This window comes from Mastigoproctus giganteus, chromosome 3 (assembly GCF_048544385.1).
Source record: "Mastigoproctus giganteus isolate SK-2022 chromosome 3, ASM4854438v1, whole genome shotgun sequence".
Taxonomy (NCBI): domain Eukaryota; kingdom Metazoa; phylum Arthropoda; class Arachnida; order Uropygi; family Thelyphonidae; genus Mastigoproctus; species Mastigoproctus giganteus.
In genome coordinates, this window is record NC_143577.1 from 140468815 (window position 1) to 140489519 (window position 20705).

At 37.8% G+C, this 20705-nt stretch overlaps 1 protein-coding gene across 4 annotated transcripts in view; it reads left to right on the top strand.

Moving 5' to 3' along the window:
- LOC150088291 (phosphatidylinositol 4-phosphate 5-kinase type-1 alpha-like) overlaps positions 1–20705 on the top strand; it is a 743292-nt gene that overhangs the window by 22554 nt on the left and 700033 nt on the right. For 2 of the 4 annotated variants that reach the window (XM_090370676.1, XM_090370679.1), the window contains exon 2: positions 2413–2579. The exons of 1 other annotated variant lie outside the window; for it this stretch is intronic. In XM_090370676.1, coding sequence (XP_090226802.1) covers positions 2426–2579 — 154 coding nt within the window. In that variant the 5' untranslated portion in view covers positions 2413–2425. Of the gene's footprint in view, positions 1–2412; positions 2580–4266; positions 4362–20705 lie in introns of those variants that run through there. One more of the 4 variants, XM_090370678.1, reaches the window with a different exon arrangement.

Genomic DNA, 20705 nt, shown 5'->3' on the forward strand with positions numbered 1-20705 from the left:
GAGTAGACCGGGGTTCAAGCCCCTGACTGCTGAATACGGTCGATCTGCCAACCCGCACTGGACCAGCGTGGCAGATTATGGTCCATTTCCCTCAGCGTGAATTGTTGAGGAGGCTTCCATCCTGCAGTGGGTTGATAATGGCTGCACTTTACTTTTTTACTTTTTTATGTATATCTCTTCTGGTAATAAATGAAAGCAGTGCAGAAATATATATACTTTTATTGGTTGTGGAAGTAAATTTGAGCTTTTCAATAGAGCTAGCTTATCACCTTGTAACATCTAATATACACTTCCCTACAGCTTATAAAGTAACCGCTCATGTGGGACTGAGTCAAATGGTTTGCTGAAATCCAAATAAACAATGTTGAAATTATTCCCTAGGTCCAGGCTCTTGAGTGTCCCTGTCAAAATAGCTAACCAGATTAGTTAAACATGATTTTTCCCTTTACAAAACCTTGCTTAGTATTCCTCAGAATTCCATTTCTATCTAAATGATCCTAAATTCCACCCTTGATCATTGTCTCCATGATTTTCCCTACTACTGAAGTTAGGCTAACCGGCCGTTAATTTCCCACTTTACTCTTAGAACCGCCTTTATGTATTGGAGATACATTGGCACTTTTCCAATCCAACGGAATCACTCCCGAGTACAGTGATGCTCTCATAATTAGCATCAGTGGTTCAATGCACTCACTTGCTGCCCCCTTTAAGATTATAGGGTTTATGCCATCAACCCCAGGAGCCTTACTGGCCTGTAGGCTTGAAAGTTTTTTCATTAAATAAACACTTGAAATTTCAGCATCATTAATTACATTGTTTTCAACTTTGCTCCCATAATTTCTCATTGACGTAAAGGGTTTTTCTTCTGTAAATTTTGATGCAAAGTAACTGTTGAGTTCATCTGCAACTTTAGATGGGGTATCTAATACTATCCCACGTCCATTACATAAGGGTCGAATCTGCTTTTTCCTTCTCTTCTTTGAATTTATATGTGAAGAATTCCTTATCCTCCTTCTTTGCTCTCTTTGCCAGCGATTTCTCATAATCTGCCTTTGCCAGCCTAATCTTTTCTTTCTGTGGCACTATTACAGATCAATTTGTAGCTATAGCTTTTTCCCTGCCATCTTTTTCTGCTCAAATAATCCAGCAGCTTTGTTATTCATCCATCTTGGAATCCTCCTCATGGAGTATTTTTTTAATGGTATATAAGCATTCAAGGCTTCTGTGATTAATGTTTTAAAGGTATACCATAATTCAATTGTATTTGCTCTTTGTGAGATGTCTACCCAGTTAGTAGAGGCCAGATAGCATCTTAAGCTGTCGTAATTTCCTTTCCTGAAATTATAACACATTTCTTTGCCTTTAACTACTGCTACCTCTCTCTTCATCGTCCACCATAGAACTCCATGATCACTTCCTAGTACTGGTTTCTGTCCGTTACCAGTAGCAGGAAGTGATCTGTCCAGGATCACTTCCTGCTACTGGTTTCTATTATGTCATCTGGTTCGTGGGTGATGATGAGGTCTAGAGCATTGATCTCCAAAGTTGGGTGCGTGCACCCCTAGGCGTATGCGAGATGATCCATGGGATGCGCGAGATAATCCGCAATAAATCAATATTTATTAATTATGAAAACTTTAGTTTATCAAAACTTAATTGAAAATAAAAATTATAAATAAATGTTTTTTTAATACTTCCATATGTGACTTTGTTTGATCATGCCGTCGGTTTTTTCCATGTCTGAAACGAAGCAGCCATGTGCTCACTTTGGTCTCGGAGTATATCCTCCATCCTTGTTTAACTTACTGAACAAATGTAGATCAAGAAAGGATGGAATGTGCTTGCGGCTGTGGCTGAGCTGTACCGCCACCATGAAATTTGTAGCTGTATTTGTCCGTAGGCAATCGTTACTTGCAGAACTGTGTTTATATTTTAAAAACACACCACAGTAAGAATCATGATGTACTTATTGCCAGAGCTGGGAAGCATTAAAATAATATTAAAAACTTTTTAGTAACTTAAATACTTTTTATTCTCAGTATCTTGTATTTAAAATGAAAGGTAATTTTGAAAAATATCTGATATCTCAAAAAAAAAGTATTTAAGGTACTTAAAAATTATTTTAAATACTTTGTATTTTAATTACTTTGAGAGTACTTATCTTATCTTAAATATTTAAAAAGTATCTAAACTACTTTAAATTATTTAGATACTTTCAAGTATTTAAATACTTTTTAAGTATTTAAAACACTTAAGTTTTTAAAATACCCGTGGAAAAAAGTTTTTGTATTTAGTATTTTAAAATATATTTGAAAAAAAAAAGTATCTTGTATTTAAAATACTTTTAATAAGTATCTTTCCCAGATCTGCTTATAACACGTTAATTCACTAATTAAATTTATTTCTTATTAGACACCACCACAAAATGGACAGCTGGCGTATTAAAATAGGTGCAAAGAAACCTCGAATTGATACTTCTGCAAACAACCAACAAGAACATAGGGAAACTGATATTTCTCCTAGTACGAGCACATCATCAACCACATTGCAAACTAAGAATGATGACAACCTAATTTTGAGTAAGAACCTTTCTAAGAAAATTTGAAATTATCCAGAAGACTTTTTAAATTTGGTTTTACATTTATCATCATCAACGATGAACGATGTCCCAAATGTGTATTCTGCCTTGAGATATTAGCTAATGATAGCATGAAACCATCACGATTGACAAGACATTTAAAAACTTAACACCCGGAGCATGAAGCCAAACCTGTAAAATTTTTTCAACGACATTTAAAGTCATACAATAATCAGACCATTTGCAAAACTTTACGAAAATTAATGACAAACGTTTGCAAGCATCTGTTGAGATTTCCGTTGAAAAGAAGTCAAACACCATTGGTGAAACCCTAATTCTGCCTGCTGCAGTAGGAATGATGGAAGTCATACACAGTAAAGAGTACGCTGACAAACTTAAGTCAATTTCGTTGTCGACAAATACTGTTGGAAAATGAATAGAAACCATTGCAGAAGATTTAAAGATGCAGATAATAGAACAAATAACTCTGTGTGGAAAATTTGCTCTGCAGTTGGATGAAAGTACAGAAGTAGCTAACATGTCTCAGCTTTTGGTATTTGTTAGATTCTATTTAGATAATGAAATACAAGAAGAACTGCTCTTTTGTGAGCCCCTCAAAGAAAGGCGTACTGGAGAAGATATATTTTCAACAGTGGACGATTTCTTCAATAAAAACAAAATTTTGTGGTAAAACTGTTTTTGAGTATTACTACCGATGGAGCAGCTGCTTTGACTGGAACAAAAAAAGGATTTAAGGGCAATGTTCTTGAAATAGCACCACACGTGAAATTCATTCATTGTCTCATCCATAGGCAAGCTATTGCAGCAAAGAAGTTGGAACCCAAAATACATAAAGTGCTGCAAGATGTGATTAATGTGGTTAATTTTATTAATAAAAGCCCTTGGAGTAATAGTTTTCAAAATACTTGGTAATGAGATGGGGAGTGACCATGAAAATCTTTTATATCACACAGAGGTGCATTGGTTATCATGCAGTAAAGTTCTCAAAAGAGTTGAACTCAAAGATGAGTTATGGATTTTTCTTTTAGAAAAAGGGAACGATTGCAAATTGGCAGATTTTTTTTTGTCACTTGAAGTGGTTTTCAGTAGTGTGTTACCTCATAGACATTTTCGTAAAAGTGAACACCTGTAATCTGTCTCTCCAAGGTAAAGGCGATGTTTTAAGGATGTGCGAGCAGGTAACTGCTTTTAGGAAAAAACTCGCATTCTGGAGAGAGCAGTTTGAAAAAGGTTGTTTGGAAATTTTTCCATCGTTAAGTGATTTTTCTGTTGAAAACAATTTGAATATATCACTAATAAAAACAACTATACTTGGGCACTTACAAAAATTGGAAACAGAATTCTTAAATTTGTTTGGAAATATGTCAAATGAAGAATATCAATGGGTTTTGAGTCCATTTTTTTAAACCGTAAAGATTCAACACCTGCCGATCACTGCCCAAGAATAGCTGAATGACAATAGGGAAGATTAATTTCATGAAAAATCATTGCATAATTTCTGGATGGGTTTGAAAAATGAGTATCCTGATTTGGTATTCAGAGTGAGTGATGCAGTCTTTCTATTTGGATCACCGTACCTATGTGAGGTGACTTTCTCTGTAATGACTATTATTAAAACTACATTTAGAAATGAACTTAACTTGGAACCAGATCTTCGAGTAGCTGTGTCCCAAAATATGAAATCAAGATATACAGCAATAATGAAAAATATTCAAGCATATTGTTCCCACTAAAAGTGCTGTTGATTTGATTTATACACTTGGTACTTTAATTTCAATTTCTGTTTTGTTTTGTATTTTTGAATCAAATTAGATTGTGATCTTTTCAAATTATATGTGATTCTAGATATAATGCATACCATGTAAATTATTTATAAATAAAACAAATTGTATTACATTACATTTACTACACTTGTTACATTAATGATTTCATATCATTTTCTACTTGAACTTCAATTTAATTTTGTTTTGTATTTTTTTCTTTGTGATCTTTTAAAAAAGTTTGGAAATCACTGGTCTAGAGTATTCTTTTCCCTAGTACTTTCCCTGACATGTTGATACAAATAGCAATCCTCTAGTTGATTTAAAAATTTTGTCCCCTATATGGAGTTTCCTTCCATTTGCCCAATCAATTAGAAGCAAATTAAAATCACCCATAATAAGACATTCATGCTTGCTTGCCCATTCCATTGCATGTAGAGGCTCTCATCATAATCTTCAGTTTGGTGTAACATAAGCACTGTGAAAGTAAAAATAAGAGTAGGAGAGTGTTATAAGCCTAATGAATTGAATGAGTACGATGAACAGTTGTACAGAGAAATAGTGAGCTAGTAAATCAGAATGCCTTATAATGGGGGATTTTTAACTTCCCAGGTATTGACTGGAACTTGTGGCTTGGTCACTCGCACGCTAGTAAGACTTTTGTGGATTTATTGGATGATTGTTTTCTGCAGCACCATGTTCAAGAGGCAACCAGAGAGGTTAATACTCTTGATCTGGTTATCAGCAGTGATCATTAATGTATTAAGAATTTGCAGATAAAGGAACCACTAGGTGGCAGTGATCACAGTGTACTGATGTGGAATTTACTTAAAGATATAATTACCATCAGGGGTAAAGGAAAGGGTTTTTGCTTCCGTGACTACAGTGGTCTCAAACAGTTTTCAAATGCTGTACAGTGGGATCAACTGATGATGTTACCAACAGCAAATTCTAAATGGGAAGCATTCAGGGAATTAATCGTGGAAGCTACAAAAAGGTTTCATACCTATTAACAAATATTGTTCAAGGTTTAGGCCTAAATGGTTGTCAAATGAACTAATGAGACTCGTGGCAGAGAAGAAAAATGCATGGGATGCATTTAAATTATCAGGCGACACAGAAGCCTCTGGCAGATATAAGCTAGTCTGTAATATCAAGTCACAAAGGAAGTTAGGCAGGTGAAGGCAAATTACGAGAAATCTTGGGCAAGGGATGCTAAGAAAAACAGCAAGGATTTCTTTACTTATATAAACTGTAAAAGGCAGGGGATGAATCTGATTGGTCCACTTGATATCGATGGCTCGACTGTTGATGATCTTGCTCAGATAGCAAACAAACTGAATGAGTATTTTGAATCTACATTCACACATGAGGAGTTATTAAGGATTGAAAATGACAGAAGGTTATCAAATTATAGCAGGGTGCTTAATGATTCTGAAATAACTGAGAGCAAAGTGGAGGAGAAATTATTGAAGTTAAACATAAGAAAGGCACCTGGGGTGGATGGGATCCCTCCAGTTATATTAAAGGAGGTAGCAAAGTAACTAAGTAAACCCTTAGCCATAATTATGAGAGCATCCTTGGACTCAGGGGAGGTCTCCATGGACTGGAGATGTGCAAATGTATCCCCAATTCACAAAATGGGATCGATGGGTGACACGAGTAATTACAGACCAGTTAGTTTAACTTCTGTTCCGGGTAAAATAATGGCGTCACTGGTTTAAGATGCATTGCCGGATCATCTAGACAAGACTGCAGCAATAATTCAGGCCCAGAATGGGTTTGTTAAGGGAAAGTCTTGTCTGACAAATTTGATTGGATATTATGATGTGGTTACAAAGGAACTGGATGTAAAAAATAATTTTGATATCATATACTTGGATTTCAGGAAAGCTTTTGACACTGTTGTGCATGGAAGACTACTGCACAAATTGGAGCTGAATGGTATCAAGGGTAAGTTGCTACAATGGATAAAAGGATGGTTGAGTGGGAGAAGACAGAGGGTGGTAATCAATGGGTGCTGCTCTTCTTGGACTAATGTTATTAGTGGAGTCCCACAGGGTTCGGTGTTAGGTCCACTGTTGTTTTGTATATTTATCAATGATATTGATGAAGGTATATCAGGCTTAATGTCGAAGTTTGCAGATGATACAAAGGTTGGCAGGGTTGTTAATGACAGTAATGGCAGTCTGCTACTGCAACAGGATCTAGATAATTTGGGCAGATGGGCTAAGAAGTGGCAACTGAAGTTTAATCTTGACAAATGCAAAGTACTGCATACGGGTAGAAATAACCCCAGAGAAACGTACCAACTGTGTGGTACTACACTTAAGGTGGTAGAAAATGAAAAAGACCTGGGAGTAATTGTGCAGTCAGATATGAAGTTTTCTAAGCAATGCAGACAGGCTGCCAGTGCAGGTCATGGGGTTTTGTCAATGATATATAGGAATTTTGCTAGCAGGGAGAAGGAGGTGATTGTCCCTCGGTATAAGGCAATGGTCAGGCCGCGCCTTGAGTACTGCGTACAGGTCTGGAGGCCTCATTTTAGGAAGGATGTAGATTTACTTGAGCGTGTACAGAGAAGGGCAACAAGAATCGTGAGGGGAATGAAGGGATACTCTTACCAAGAGAGAGGCTTAAGTTCTGCAAATTGCAGTGGTTGGAGACTAGACACCTGTGCAGTGATCTGATTGAGGTGTATAAGGGCTTGAATGGGTTGAGCACGCTGAATTCTGATGGGATCCTTCCACTTGTTCAGTTTACGAACCTAAGGGGGCACAAATTCAAATTAAGAAAAGACAGATGTAGAATAGATGTGCGGAAATTTGCCTTTAGCCAGCGGGTGGTTAATTGCTGGAACAAACGTCCATCTGTCGTGGAAGTTGACAGGTTAAATAAATTTAAGGAGGAACTGGACAGGCATTTGGAGGGAATGATGTGATTTTTTTTTTTTTTTTTGGCTGATGCTGCGTAAGCTCATACACTTGCTTTCTTGCATCACATGCCACTACTACTACTTCTACTACTATTGCTACTTGGGAAAAGGAGGTGATTGTCCCTTTCTATAAGGCAATGGTCAGGCCACGCTTTGAGTACTGCTTACAGGTCTGGAGGCCTCATTTTAGGAAGGATGTAGATTTGCTTGAGCATGTACAGAGAAGGGCAACAAGATTGTTGAGGAGAATGAAGGGATCCTCTTACCAAGAGAGCATTAGCATTAGTAGAGGCACATGATGCAAGAAAGCAAGCTTATTTAGCATCAGCCAAAAAAAAAAAAACAAACATCACTCCCATTTCACCCCTCCGTTTGTTCGAAATACCTGTCCAGCTGAGTCTTAAATTTGTTTAGGCTATCAAATTCTTCCAAAACATGGGATGGAATTCTGTTCCACCAACCAACTACCTGCTGGCTAAAGGCAAATTTCCGCACATCTGTCTTTCCTCGATTTGAATTTATGCCCTCTCAGGTGATTATTCTGAGCAAGAGGAAGATTGTCATCGGCATTGAGCATGCTGAAACCATTCAAGGCCTTATACACCTCTATCAGATCACCTCGCCGGTGCCTGGTCTCCAGACACTGTAATTTGCAAAACTTAAGCCTTTCTTCATAAGAGCAACCATTTGTTCCATTCACTAATCTTGTTGCCCTTCTCTGTACTCGTTCCAGCAGCTCTACATCCTTCTTGAAATGAGGCCTCCAGACCCATATACATTCTCAAGGTGTGGCCTTATACAAGGGAATAATCACTTCCTTATCCCTGCTAGAAAAATTCCTATATATCATTGACAAGACACCATGAGCTACTTTTGTAGCTTGTCTGCACTGCTCAGAGAACTTCATATCTGCCTGCACAATTACCCCCAGTTACTTTTCATTCTCTACCACTGTCAGTGTAGTACCACAGAGTTGATATGTTGCTCTGGGGGTTACTGTTTCCCATATGTAAAGTAGTACTTTACATTTGTCAATGTTAAACTTCATTTGCCACCTCTAAGCCTATCTACTCAACCTTTCCAGATGTAGATGACTTTCATCAACCTGTGAAATACCACCACTTTGCTTATTAGAGTCTTGAAGTGGTGAAACCCATGTTTAGTCTCTAGAGCAAAGTTTCCGGCATTTCCCTCTCCCCATACTTCTCCTTCAACCCATGCATGGTACTAAGTACTATAGGTTTTGATACCTTTCATGTTTGGAGTTTTCATAAAAAAAAAAAAAAAAGATACTGTTGCAGCAGCATAGCGTCAGTAGTGTTCTTAACAACCCTGCCAACCTTTGTATCGTCTGCAAACTTGGACATTAAGCTTGATATACCATCATCAATATCATTTATAAATACAGAAAACAACAATGGACCCAACACTGAACCGTGAGGAACTCCACTAATAACATTAGTCCACGTTGAGCAGTGTCCATTGATTACCACTCTCTGTCTTCTGCCACTCAACCATCCCTTTATCCATTAGCAGCAATTTGCCTCCAATGCCACACTGATCCAATTTGTGCAGCAATCTTCCATGTGCAACAGTATCAAAAGCCTTTCTAAGATCCAAATATATTATATCAAAGTTATTCCCTGCATCCAATTCTTTTGTGACTGCATCATAATATCCAATCAAATTGGTCAGGCAAGACTTTCCTTTAACAAAACCATGCTGTGTCTGAGTTATAACGGAAGCCTTGTCTAGATGGCCTTGTAGTGCTTCTTTAACCAGTGCCTCTATTAATTTTCCTGGAACAGAAATTAAACTCACAGGTCTATAATTAATTGTGTCATCCTTTGATCCTCCTTTGTGAATTGGGGTTACATTTGCACATCTCCAGTCTATGGGTACCTCCCCTGAGTCCAAAGAAGCTCTCTTAATTATGGCTAAGAGCTTACTCACTTTCTTTGCTGCCTCCTTTAATATAACTGGATAGATCCCATCCACCCCGGGTGCCTTTTTTATGTTTATCCTCAACAATTTCTCCTCCACTTTCCTCTCAATTATTACAAAATCTGTTTACTTCACCTACGGCATTCCCCTTTCTGAATAACTCCTCATGTGTGAATGTAGATACAAAATACTCGTTTAGTTTGTTAGCCACCTGAGCAGGATCCTCAACTGTTGAACCATCAGTATCCAGTGGACCAATCTGATCCATCCCTTTCCTTCTAGAGTTTTAATAGGTAAAGAACTCTTTTCTGTTTTTCTTTGCATCCTTTGCCAAGGATTTCTCATAATCTGCTTTTGCTTGCCTAATCTCCTTTGTGACTTGGTTAACGACAAGCTTATATCTATCATAAGTTTCCATATCACCCATTAATTTGTATGTATCCCATGCATTTTTGCCATATGTCTCATTAGTTTATCTGACATCCATTTGCTGAACGGCCTGGCAACCCAAAGGTCGCGGGTTCGATTCCCGCCTCGGGCTTGGATCAAAGTACTGCAAAAAAAACCTTGGGAGGTGCATTATGGCCACAGAAGCCTATGCGCCAACAACTACCAAAAAAAAAAAAAAAAAAAAAGACATCCATTTAGGCCTAAACCTTGAACAATATTTCTTAGTTGGTATGTAAAGCCTGGTAGCTTCCAAGATAAGTTCTTTGAATGCTTCCCATTTTGAATTTGCTGTTTGTAACATCAGTTGGTTGCACTGTATAGAATTTAAGTACTGTCTCAGACCATCGTAGTCGCCTTTACGAAAGCAAAAACCCTTCTCTTTACCCCCAATGGTAGTTACCTCTTTGAGTAAATCCCACTTCAGCACACTGTGATCACTGCCACCTAGTGGTTCCTTTATCTGCAGATTCTTAATGCATGAAGAATCACTACTGATAATCAGATCAAGAAAAAACTCCCTCTAGTTTCCTCCCGAACATGCTGATGTAGAAAACAATCATCCAATAAATCCACAAAAGCCTTGCTAGTGTGTGAGTGACCAACCCACAAATTCCAGTGAATATCTGGGAAATTTAAATCCCCCATTATAAGACTCTCTGATTTACTGGCCCACTCTATTTCCCTGTACAGTATCTTATTATACTCATCGGAGTCATTAGGCCTATAGCACACTCCTACTCTCAATTTTGATGTCCACATGCTTATGTCACACCAAACTGACTCGAGACTGATTGTTCCAGCAATTAACCACCCGCTGGCTAAAGGCAAACTTCCGCACATCTATTCTAAATCACTTTCCTCAATTTGAATTTATGTCCCCTTAAAAAAATGTTAACAACCTGGGGTGTAATTGCGCAGACAGATATGAAGTTCTGTGTGCAGTGCAGACATGCTGCCTGGACAGGTTATGGGTTTTTGTTAGTGATATACAGGAATTTTTTTAGCTGAGATATGGTGATCATTCCATTGTATAAGGCAGTAGTCAGACCACATGTTGAGTACTGTATACAGGTCTGAAAGCCTCATTTTAGGAAGGATGTAAAGCTGCTGAAATGAGTACAAAGAAGGGCAGCGAGATTTCAGAGGGAGGGAAAAAGGGGTGCTCTTGCCAAGAAAGGCTTCAGTTCTGGAAATTGCAGCATCTGGACACAGCGATGTGATCTGATAGAAGTGTTTAAGGTTTTGAATGGATTGAGCAAGCTTATTGCTAATGGGATTCTTCCTCTAGCTGAGACTACACAGATGAGAGGGCAGGAATTCAAATCGAGGAAGGACGGTTGCAGAATAGAAGGGCAGAAGTTTGTCTTTAGCCTTTGTCTTTAGTTGATGGTTGTTTGCTGGAACAAACATTCATCTGTTGTGGGGTGTTTATAGCTAAAATAAATCAGAGGAAGAACTAGAGAGGAGGAAAGAAATGAAAAGTTGAAATGGGAAGTGACTTTTTTTTTTTTTTTGTTGATGTTCTATAAGCTTTTTTTCTTGTATTACTTGCCAGTACTAGTGCTAATGTTACTCATGTACTTCCTCTTATTGTGTCTAGTTAGAATTGCTGACACTTTCGAATTTAACCCTAACTTGTGACTTTTTCTCAACATTGCTCTTTACTTTTTAAGTAAGTCCTCAGATCTACTCTTCATTAGCATCAGTAGAGGCAAATTTATGCAGCATCAGCCAAAAAAAAAAAAATAAAAAAATTACACATCCATTTCCTTTAAATGTTTGTCCAATTCCTATTTGGATTTATTTCAGTTATCAACTTCCACAACAACAGATGGAAGTTGGTTCTAGCAATCAAGCACCCACTGGTCAAAGGCAAACTTCCACACATCTATTCTACAACAATCTCTCCTCAATTTGAACTTATGCTGCTTCAGGTTCGTAATTTGAGCAAAAGGAAGAATCTCATCAGAATTGAGTCAGAAGCTTTCCTGAAATCCAAGTATAGGATATCAAAATTATTTTTGACATTCAGTTCCTTTGTGACCACATCTAGTATCCAATCAAATTGGTCAGACAAGACCTCCCTTTAACAAACCCATGCTGTGTTGTAACTATTACTGTAGTCTTGTCTAGATAATCCTGCAATGCTTCTTTAGCCAGTGACTCCATTATTTTCCCCGGAACACAAGTTAAACTAACAAGTCTATAATTACTTGTGTCACCTTTTAACCCCTTTTGTGAATTGGTGATACATTTGCACACCTCCAGTCAATGGGGACCTCCCATGAGTCCAATTAAACTCTCATAATTATGGCTAAGGGTTTGCTTACTTCCTTTGCTGCCTCTTTTAGTACAACTGGATAGATCCCGTCAACCCCAGGTGCCTTCCTAATGTTTAACTTCAACAATCTCTCCTCCACTTTGCTCTCAGTTATTACAAAATCGCTTAGCTCCCTGTTAGTATATTTGATAAATTTCTGGCATTCCTCTCATTGAATAACTCCTCATGTGAATGTAGATACAAAATACTCATTCAGTTTATCAACTATCTGAGCATGATCATCAATAGTCAACCCATCTATGTTAAGTGGCCCAATCTGATTCATCCTTTTCCTTCTAGAGTTTACATAAGTAAAGAACTCTTTGCTGTTTTTCTTTGCATCCTTTGCCAAGGATTTCTTGTAATCTGTCTTTGCTTGCCTAACCTCCTTTATGACTTTTTTTTTTTTTTTTTTTTTTTTTTGTTAGTTGTTGGTGCATCGGCTTCTGTGGCAATGCACTTCCCAAGGTTTTTGCACTACTCTGATCCAAGCCTGAGGAGGGATGCAAACCCGCAACTTTTGGGTTGCCAGGCAGGCACTTTACCCACCTGGCTAGCCCGGTCAGCACCCTTTATAACTTGTTTACAGACAAGCTTATATCTGCAATAGGCTTCTGTGTCATCCGATAATTTATATGCATCGATACATTTTTCTTCTCTGCCACGAACCTCATTAATTCATTTGACATCTATTTAGGCCTGAACCTTGAACAGTATTTGTTAGTTGGAATGAAAAGCCTAGTAGCCTCCAAGATTAAGTCCCTAAAGGTTTTCCATTTAGAATTCAATGTTGGTAACTTCGTCAGTTGATCCCACTGTACAGAATTTAAAAACTGTCTGATATTCTTGTAGTCACCTCTACGAAAGCAAAAGCACTTCCCTTTAGCCTTGATTGTAGTTACATTTTTAAGTAATTCCTATATCAGTACATTGTGATCACTCTCACCCAGTGGTTCCTTTTCTGAAATTTCTTAATGCATGAATAATCACTGCTGATAATCAGATCAAGAGTATTACTTCCTCTGGCTGGAGTGTCTCCATAGCCAGGTGGACGGAAGCAGCAGTGCATAGCACACGCGTTTTGATTAGACTGGAGTTCGAGCCCGTGACCACCAAATATGGAGGATGCGGAAAGGTCAGGGAATGACCACTGCATATCCCTGGAGCAATATGGCCTTAGTTGCTAATGCTCCTAAAAAACCAAATAACAACATCCTCTGGTTGCTGCTGTAGAAAAAAGTCATCCAATAAATCCAAAAAAATGTTGCTAGTGTGCGAGTGACCAATCCAAACGTTCCAGTCAATATCAGGAAAGTTAAAATCCCCCATTATAAGACATTCTAATTTACTGGCCCACTCTATATCTCTGAACAATTGCTGATTATACTCATCAGATTCATTACACCTATAACCCCCCTACTCTCATTTTTCCTTTCCCAGTGCTTATGTCACACCAAACAAACTCAACATTGCATTGTCCACTAACATTAATTGGATGCTCTTCCCTAGATTTTATGTGTTTCTTAACTAACAGCATAACCCCTCCTCCCTTCCTGTCCTATCTATCCTTTCTGTACATATTGTACTCCCCAAATTCGAATTCTGCAATGCTTATATCTGTGTGATACCACGTCTGTGATATCCAAACAGTACCGGGCTTTGATGTCTTGACTATCATTTCGAACTCATCAAATTTATTAACTATACTCCTAGCATTGGAGTACATGCAAGTATACATGCACCTGTTTCTACTCTTAGTTACCCTAACACCGTCCATATATTTATTTGTTCCACTATGACTCCCAGCAGTCCTGGAAATCTCCATTGCCTTGCTTTTCATGCTGCTGGTCATTCCAATAGAAGCATTGCAAGAATCACTTTTGCCTCTGCTTGCGGCCACTGTTAACCTTTTAGTCTGTGTATTTCCCCCACGCCCCGAAGCTAGCAGTTTTCCAACCCACCTAACACTGCCTCGATAGCATCAGCAAATATTCTTGCATCCTTTCTATTTAAGTGTACCCAGTGGTGAGTTGTAGTGGGCTCGCGAGAGTCCATTGTCATTTTTTTTTTGAGAATTTGCAAGCCCATTGTTGAAACGATTATTTATTTTACAAATGAAATTCTGAATTTAATTATTGAGTATCCAGAGCCAGAACTACGGTGGGTCGAGCAAGGTCCTATCCCCAGCATTTTAATGGCACAATCACTGTTATGTATTTTAAAATTGCTTCTTTGATTTAATTACAGTCACACCTCTGTTTAATGAACTTCTCTATAGCGAATTTTTTTTTGAATTCCCCTTGGTTTCTACAGAAGCATTTAAAATAATTTCCGTAGAATGACGGATTACGAGAGAAAACTTTGTATGCATTGTTCTCACCTCTGGCCTTTAGAATTAGAAAGAGGCGAATTAAGAGTGAAAGGGATTACATTTCCCAACGTTAATGGTGTCCGTAAAACCAATGGAGCCACATTCCGAGAAATCACACTAGTTAATGTGCTTTCCGTATCCAGTCAGAGGATTAAAACTATTCCCGACACGGATGATAGCCTTTAATCAACCAGTGTTGTGGTTTCCCCTTTACTCCGACAAGAAGTCATATGTTTTTCGGGGAAGTGAGTGATCCATGCCTTCCAGTATATTTCTCCAGTCTATGTTTACATGGTCACAGTAGCTGAATATCCGAGTGATTCCAATATTTTGCACAGTATTCAAAGAACTAGTGACAGTAGCGACGTCGAGGGGAGGGGGGGAAATGAGGCAACTTTGAGGTAAACTTTCCGAAGATAAAATGTTGGCAGATTTGGAAACCACGTCCGAAGCTTTCACTGTGAAGAAAATGTTCCAAAATATAATGGCATACAGGCAATAATAAAAAAAATAAAAAATACTGTATGCATTATATCATTAATCTCCAAAAAACCAATGCGAATTAAGGATCATATAAAGATCGGTCGTGTGTTCGGGCAACGATGGGCAGCTTGTAGCTTGCTGACGGCAATATGAGAAAACAAAAGAAAATATTTATTTTTTAATGCTAAATTCATGACAGAATACAGTTATTTCACAAACACTACATTACTGAAAGCAGTCACAGTTTAATTATATCAAAAACACATTAAAATTTGCAACAAATCATACAAATTATAATTAAACGTTTAAGTATTATAATAATCCTAATATACTTAAATAATTGTATCCAAAATTATTAAATAATCTTAATAATAATACTTAAGTAATAATATAAGGCTAAATCCATTATTTGGGTAACACTTTGTCCGTGCAGTGTGTGCTGTAGTAGAATGGATTGATTATACGGTTAAATATTGTGATTCGGTGAAGGCGATTATTGTGGAGGCGTTTTCTTTCTGATTGATTTGTGTCGTCGAAGGGGAGTCTTAGCTGAGGTAGAGTGTTCCCCCCCATCCAGCTGTTTTTAAATCGGTAAACGAGTTTGCGATTTAAAAACATCGTCAAGTGGGGGAAAACACCCTAGGCATATCAACTGAGCGGGGAAAGCAGTGAGTGGCACCTGTCAATCACTGATCTGGAGTTTTACCTACTTAAATAATCATATTATAATAATAACAAGGAAATGGGACATTTTTACCGGGGATATTTTTTCATTAAATCGTTCGGGGCACGATGGGCAGCTTGTAGCTTGCGGACGGCAATTGAGAGTTGGAGGGATTATTCCGCTTTGTGCAAACATTTTGAATCAGAAAGTTAAATATTCTAGATTATTTAACTTTGGATAAAAGTTATCGCAAATTTTCATAATTTCTGGAAGACAAGATACAATGGATTTATGATAAATAAAGTAAGAGATGTATACTTGCGATTGCAACGTATCTAAATGTCTGGAAAACAGCGTCGATTGAAATGCCGATCTTGTAGTTGAAACAACATACGTAGCTGCTTGGGGCACCTAACAATGGAATGTTACGAAAATGCGAGACGAAAAAATAATTTGTTCACAAATATTTGTATTGTTGCAGTCATATGACAAATACTTGTATTGTTGCAATCATACTTACTTCAGGAAGTATGATTGCATTAGTAGAGGCATATAATGCAAGAAAGCAAGCTTATTCAGCATATGATGTCATACTATTAAAAAATTCTAAAAAGTTAGAACTCGAGATACTATTGTATCCAGGTATTACGTAAAGGGAGGGCGCATGATGACCAGGCTCACTCGAGATATCATACTGGTCACGAAAAATGCACCACATGCTCTAATCATACTACTAGTGAGTGCTAGGTGCAGACTGCTAGTTTGAACGTGAGAAGCGCCTCTGTTGGAAGCCTGCCGCAGATGATGTCGCTTCTGGACGGCATCATGTCCCATTTTAGAAAGTTTAGCAAACATTTCACATTTTGCACATTTTTTGAGACTGTGATGCATTGGAGAATCGCCCCCTTCGTTTCTCCACCAAGTCACAGCATTCTCGCTAGTCTGTGATCGTTGCTTTGCAGCTCTAGTCTGTGTCATGATTTCCGTTTAAATACAGCTTAATTAACAATGGAATTTAATAAAATTAATAAATATTTTCGATTAAATGATAATGCTATACTAATCTAATAGATTCCTAATACAATGCTTCGTATTATGTTATCTAGTTTTACATTATAGTTTATGCTGTAAGTTCGAGATAAATACGTTGTGCTATTTCTTATTGATTACAATATGGCGGTCAAGGAATGACCACAGCATATCCCTGAGCAATATGGCTTTAGTTGCTAATGCTCCTAAAAACCAAATAACAAACAAACATAACACTATGGCAGCTAGTTCAACCATATTGGCGCCAACACTAGGAATCATAACTTCCAAAAATCAGTAGTTAAATTAATAAATAAGAAGCTAACGAACGCTACTAAACCGTAGCAATCCAGGGCCGAATTGATTGACAAGGCTCTCATCATATACTCCCTCCTATCGTGTCTGGGCAGAATTGCAGACACTTTCAAATTCAACCCTAATTCACGGCTTTTTTTCAATAGTGACCTGTACTTCTTAAATTATTCTGCCGGTCTCCTACTCTTAATAACATTAGTGTCAACGTGTACAACTATAACACCTTTTGTACCCTTAAAAGATGATATCTGCTCTACAACGTCATCAACCTTTACCCCTGGCAGACATATCCCGGTCGTGTTCCACCTATCCTTTTTACAAAGCATGTTCCCCGTTTCCCTGACAATAGAATCACCAACAACTACTAGTTCCTGTGGGACCAGCGCATTCTGCCTTGGGAGTTGCCGCTGTGTTGCATGATGACCAAGTGCAAGCTCTGGCATTGATGTGGGCAGCTGAGATCTTGATGGGCCCCTCAATTTAGATCCTTCGAGGGCATCCACCCTGTCCTTCCAGCTCTCATATAGGCCCATAGCAACACTGAATTGTCACCTGATTTCCTTACACTCCTTGCATTGCGCGCACACACACACACAAAGACATCCCCCATGGCAATATCATGTCCCGTACCCGATTGCTCCAGAAACATCATGCAAGCAGTGCATTTTAAAAGGCTGTGATTCAGAGGGGCAACTGCCCCCCTCAGTTCTCCTCTGAGCCACAGCACTCCCATTAACTTGAGCCTTTTGCTTTGCTGCTCTGGTCTGAGTCATGATTTCTATTTTATTTCAATAAAATTTCAATTTCAGTACAAAATTATAACCCTAAACTTGTATCCCAACACAGTTATAACGCTATATATATTTTTCAGTATCAAGTATTATCTACGAGTTCCATTTATATAACTTCAGTATCAAGTTATGTATTAATTAATTATGTTACGTTTGTAATCCAAGTCGTTATATGTATTTAGTTAAAAGTACAATTTAATTGACAACGAAGTTTAACAAAATTAATAGATTTTACTGATTAATTGACAATATTATATTATATACTATACTATACTAATGCTATCTAGTTTGGGATATAATGTATCGTATGACAAAGGTGGCAAGTTGCGAACGGCAAATCTACGGACACTTAAGTATTAATTAACTTCCAAATCTCGCTGTCTGAATTCAGAATAAACTAACGATCCTGACTAGGTCTATAAGCTACTAAGAAATAATTTGATGTAACAGTTGGTCAATAAAGCAGCTAAAAAACTTCTCATTCTGCGGAGCTGCAACTTGTAACACGTGGATTTGATACCCTTACCAATACTTTTATGCAATTACAAGGCCGAGTAAAGAATAAATAGACCAGATTAATCAGAAAATCACAAAATAATGCTATGCTACTAAATTTAAATCAAAAAGTTTTAGAAAAACAATTTCAAATCAATAAATAAGAAAATCCATTTAGCGGCTTTGAACACGTCTAGCTCCCTCTAGCCTTGTCAGCAGACTCTGTCATTACCTTTATCATCTGCAAACTTTGACATCAAGCTTGCTTGGAGCACGAGAGTTTCCTGTGCGGACGTGCCTTTCTGCCGCTACTGGAACAGAGAAGTTTTTTCTGATTTATATTCTGCTTTATTAGTTTAAATTGACATATTAACTTATTCTAGAGTAGCTTTATATTCCTATTTACGGTACTTAAAGTTAAAGTAACTTAGATAGAGATTTGTAGGTATTACTTAGTATCGGAAAGGGTATCAAATACACGAGTTTACCGTTCATAGACAGCCGCCATAGTTACGTGAAAATTAATCAGTAAATCTATTAATCTTGTCGAACTTCATTGGCAATTAAATTGTACTTTTAACTATACATATAACCACATAGGTTACGGAACATAAATAATTAGTAAAAATAAATAATTAATACATAACTTGATACGGAAGTTATATAAAGGGACTTCGTAGATAACACTCGTTACTGAAACGCGACACAGCATATCCGGAATTCGATAGCATTAGCTTTGTCTGGTATAGTGCATAATATAATATTGTCAATTAATCAGTAGATCTATTAATCTTGTTAAACTTCATTGTCAATTAAATTGTTCTTTTAACTATATATATATATAACGACTTAGAGTACAAACGTAACAAATAATTAATACATACTTGATACTCGTTCGTGAATTCCCGCCATTTTTACACAATAGCATAAGCTTAGTGTAGTATAGTGCATAATATAATATTGTCAATTATTCAGTAAATCTATTAATCTAGATAAACTTTATTGTCAATTAAATTGTATTTTTAACTCTATAAATATATATAACGACTTAATCGTAACAAATAATTAATACATAACTATAGTGGTACACGTGATACGGAAGTTGTATAAAGGGAACACTAGATACCGAAAAAAAAAAAAAAAAAAAAACAATATATATATCCATATATATATATATATATATATAATATAACTTAAGGATTTAATTTTTGTTTTAAATTTTATTGAATTACATTGGAATCATGACTCTAACCAGAGCAGCAAAGCAAAAGGCTCAAGCTAATGGGAGTGCTGTGGTTCAGGGGAGAACTGAGGGGGCCAGTTGCCCTCTGAATCACAGTCTATTAAAATGCACTGTTTGCTTGATGTTTGCGGAGCAGTTGGGTACGGGACATGATACTGCCAAGGGGGATGTCTTTGTGTGTGCACGATGTAAGGAGTGCAAGGAAATCAGGCGACAACTCAGCGTTGTTATGGGCCTTTATGAGAGCTTGAAGGACAGGGTGGATGCCCTCGAAGGAAATAAATTGAGGGGCCCATCAAGCTCTCAGCTGCCCACATCAACGCCAGAGCTTGCACTTGGTCATCAGGCAACACAGAAGCAGCCCCCTAGGCAGAATGCGCTGGTCCCACAGGAACTAGTAGTTGTTGGTGACTCTATTGTCAGGGAAACGGGGAACATGCTTTGTAAAAAGGATAGGTGGAATAGGACCAGGGTATGTCTGCCAGGGGCAAAGGTTGATGACATTGTAGAGCGGATATCATCTTTTAAGGGCACAAAAGGTGATATAGTTGTACACGTTGGCACGAATGATATTAAGAGTAGGAGACCGGCGGAATTACTTAGCAAGTACAGGTCACTGCTGAAAAAAAGCCGTGAATTAGGGTTGAACTTGAAAGTGTCTGCAATTCTGCCCAGACACGATAGGAGGGAGTATATGATGAGAGCCTTGTCGATCAATTCGGCCCTGGAGGGATTGTGCAAGGCTCAAGGGGTAGAATTTTTTTCAGCCTGGACTGTACTTGTTAACAGGAGAGATTGCTTCTACAGGGATGGGATACACTTAAATAGAAAGGGTGCAAGAATTTTTGCTGATGCTGTCGAGGCAGTGTTAGGTGGGTCGGAAAACTGCTAGTTGGGGGGGATACAAGGACTAATAGATTAACAGTAGCCACTGGCAGAGGTGGAAGTGATTCTTGCACTGCTTCTATTGAAATGAGCAGAAGTCTGAAAAACAAGATGCAGGATATTTCAGAGACTGCTGGTAGTCATTGCGTTACAAGTAAACACATGGGTTGTGTTAGGGTAGCTAAGAATAGACACAGGTGCATGTATACCTGCGTGTACACCAATGCTAGGAGTTTGGTAAATAAATTTGATGAATTTGAGGTATTGCTCAAAACATCAAAGGCAGATATTGTTGGGATATCAGAGACGTGGTGTCACACAGATATAAGTAATGCGGAACTGGAATTTGGGGAATACAATGTGTATAGAAAGGATAGACAGGACAGGAGGGGAGGAGGGGTTATGCTATTAATTAAGAAAC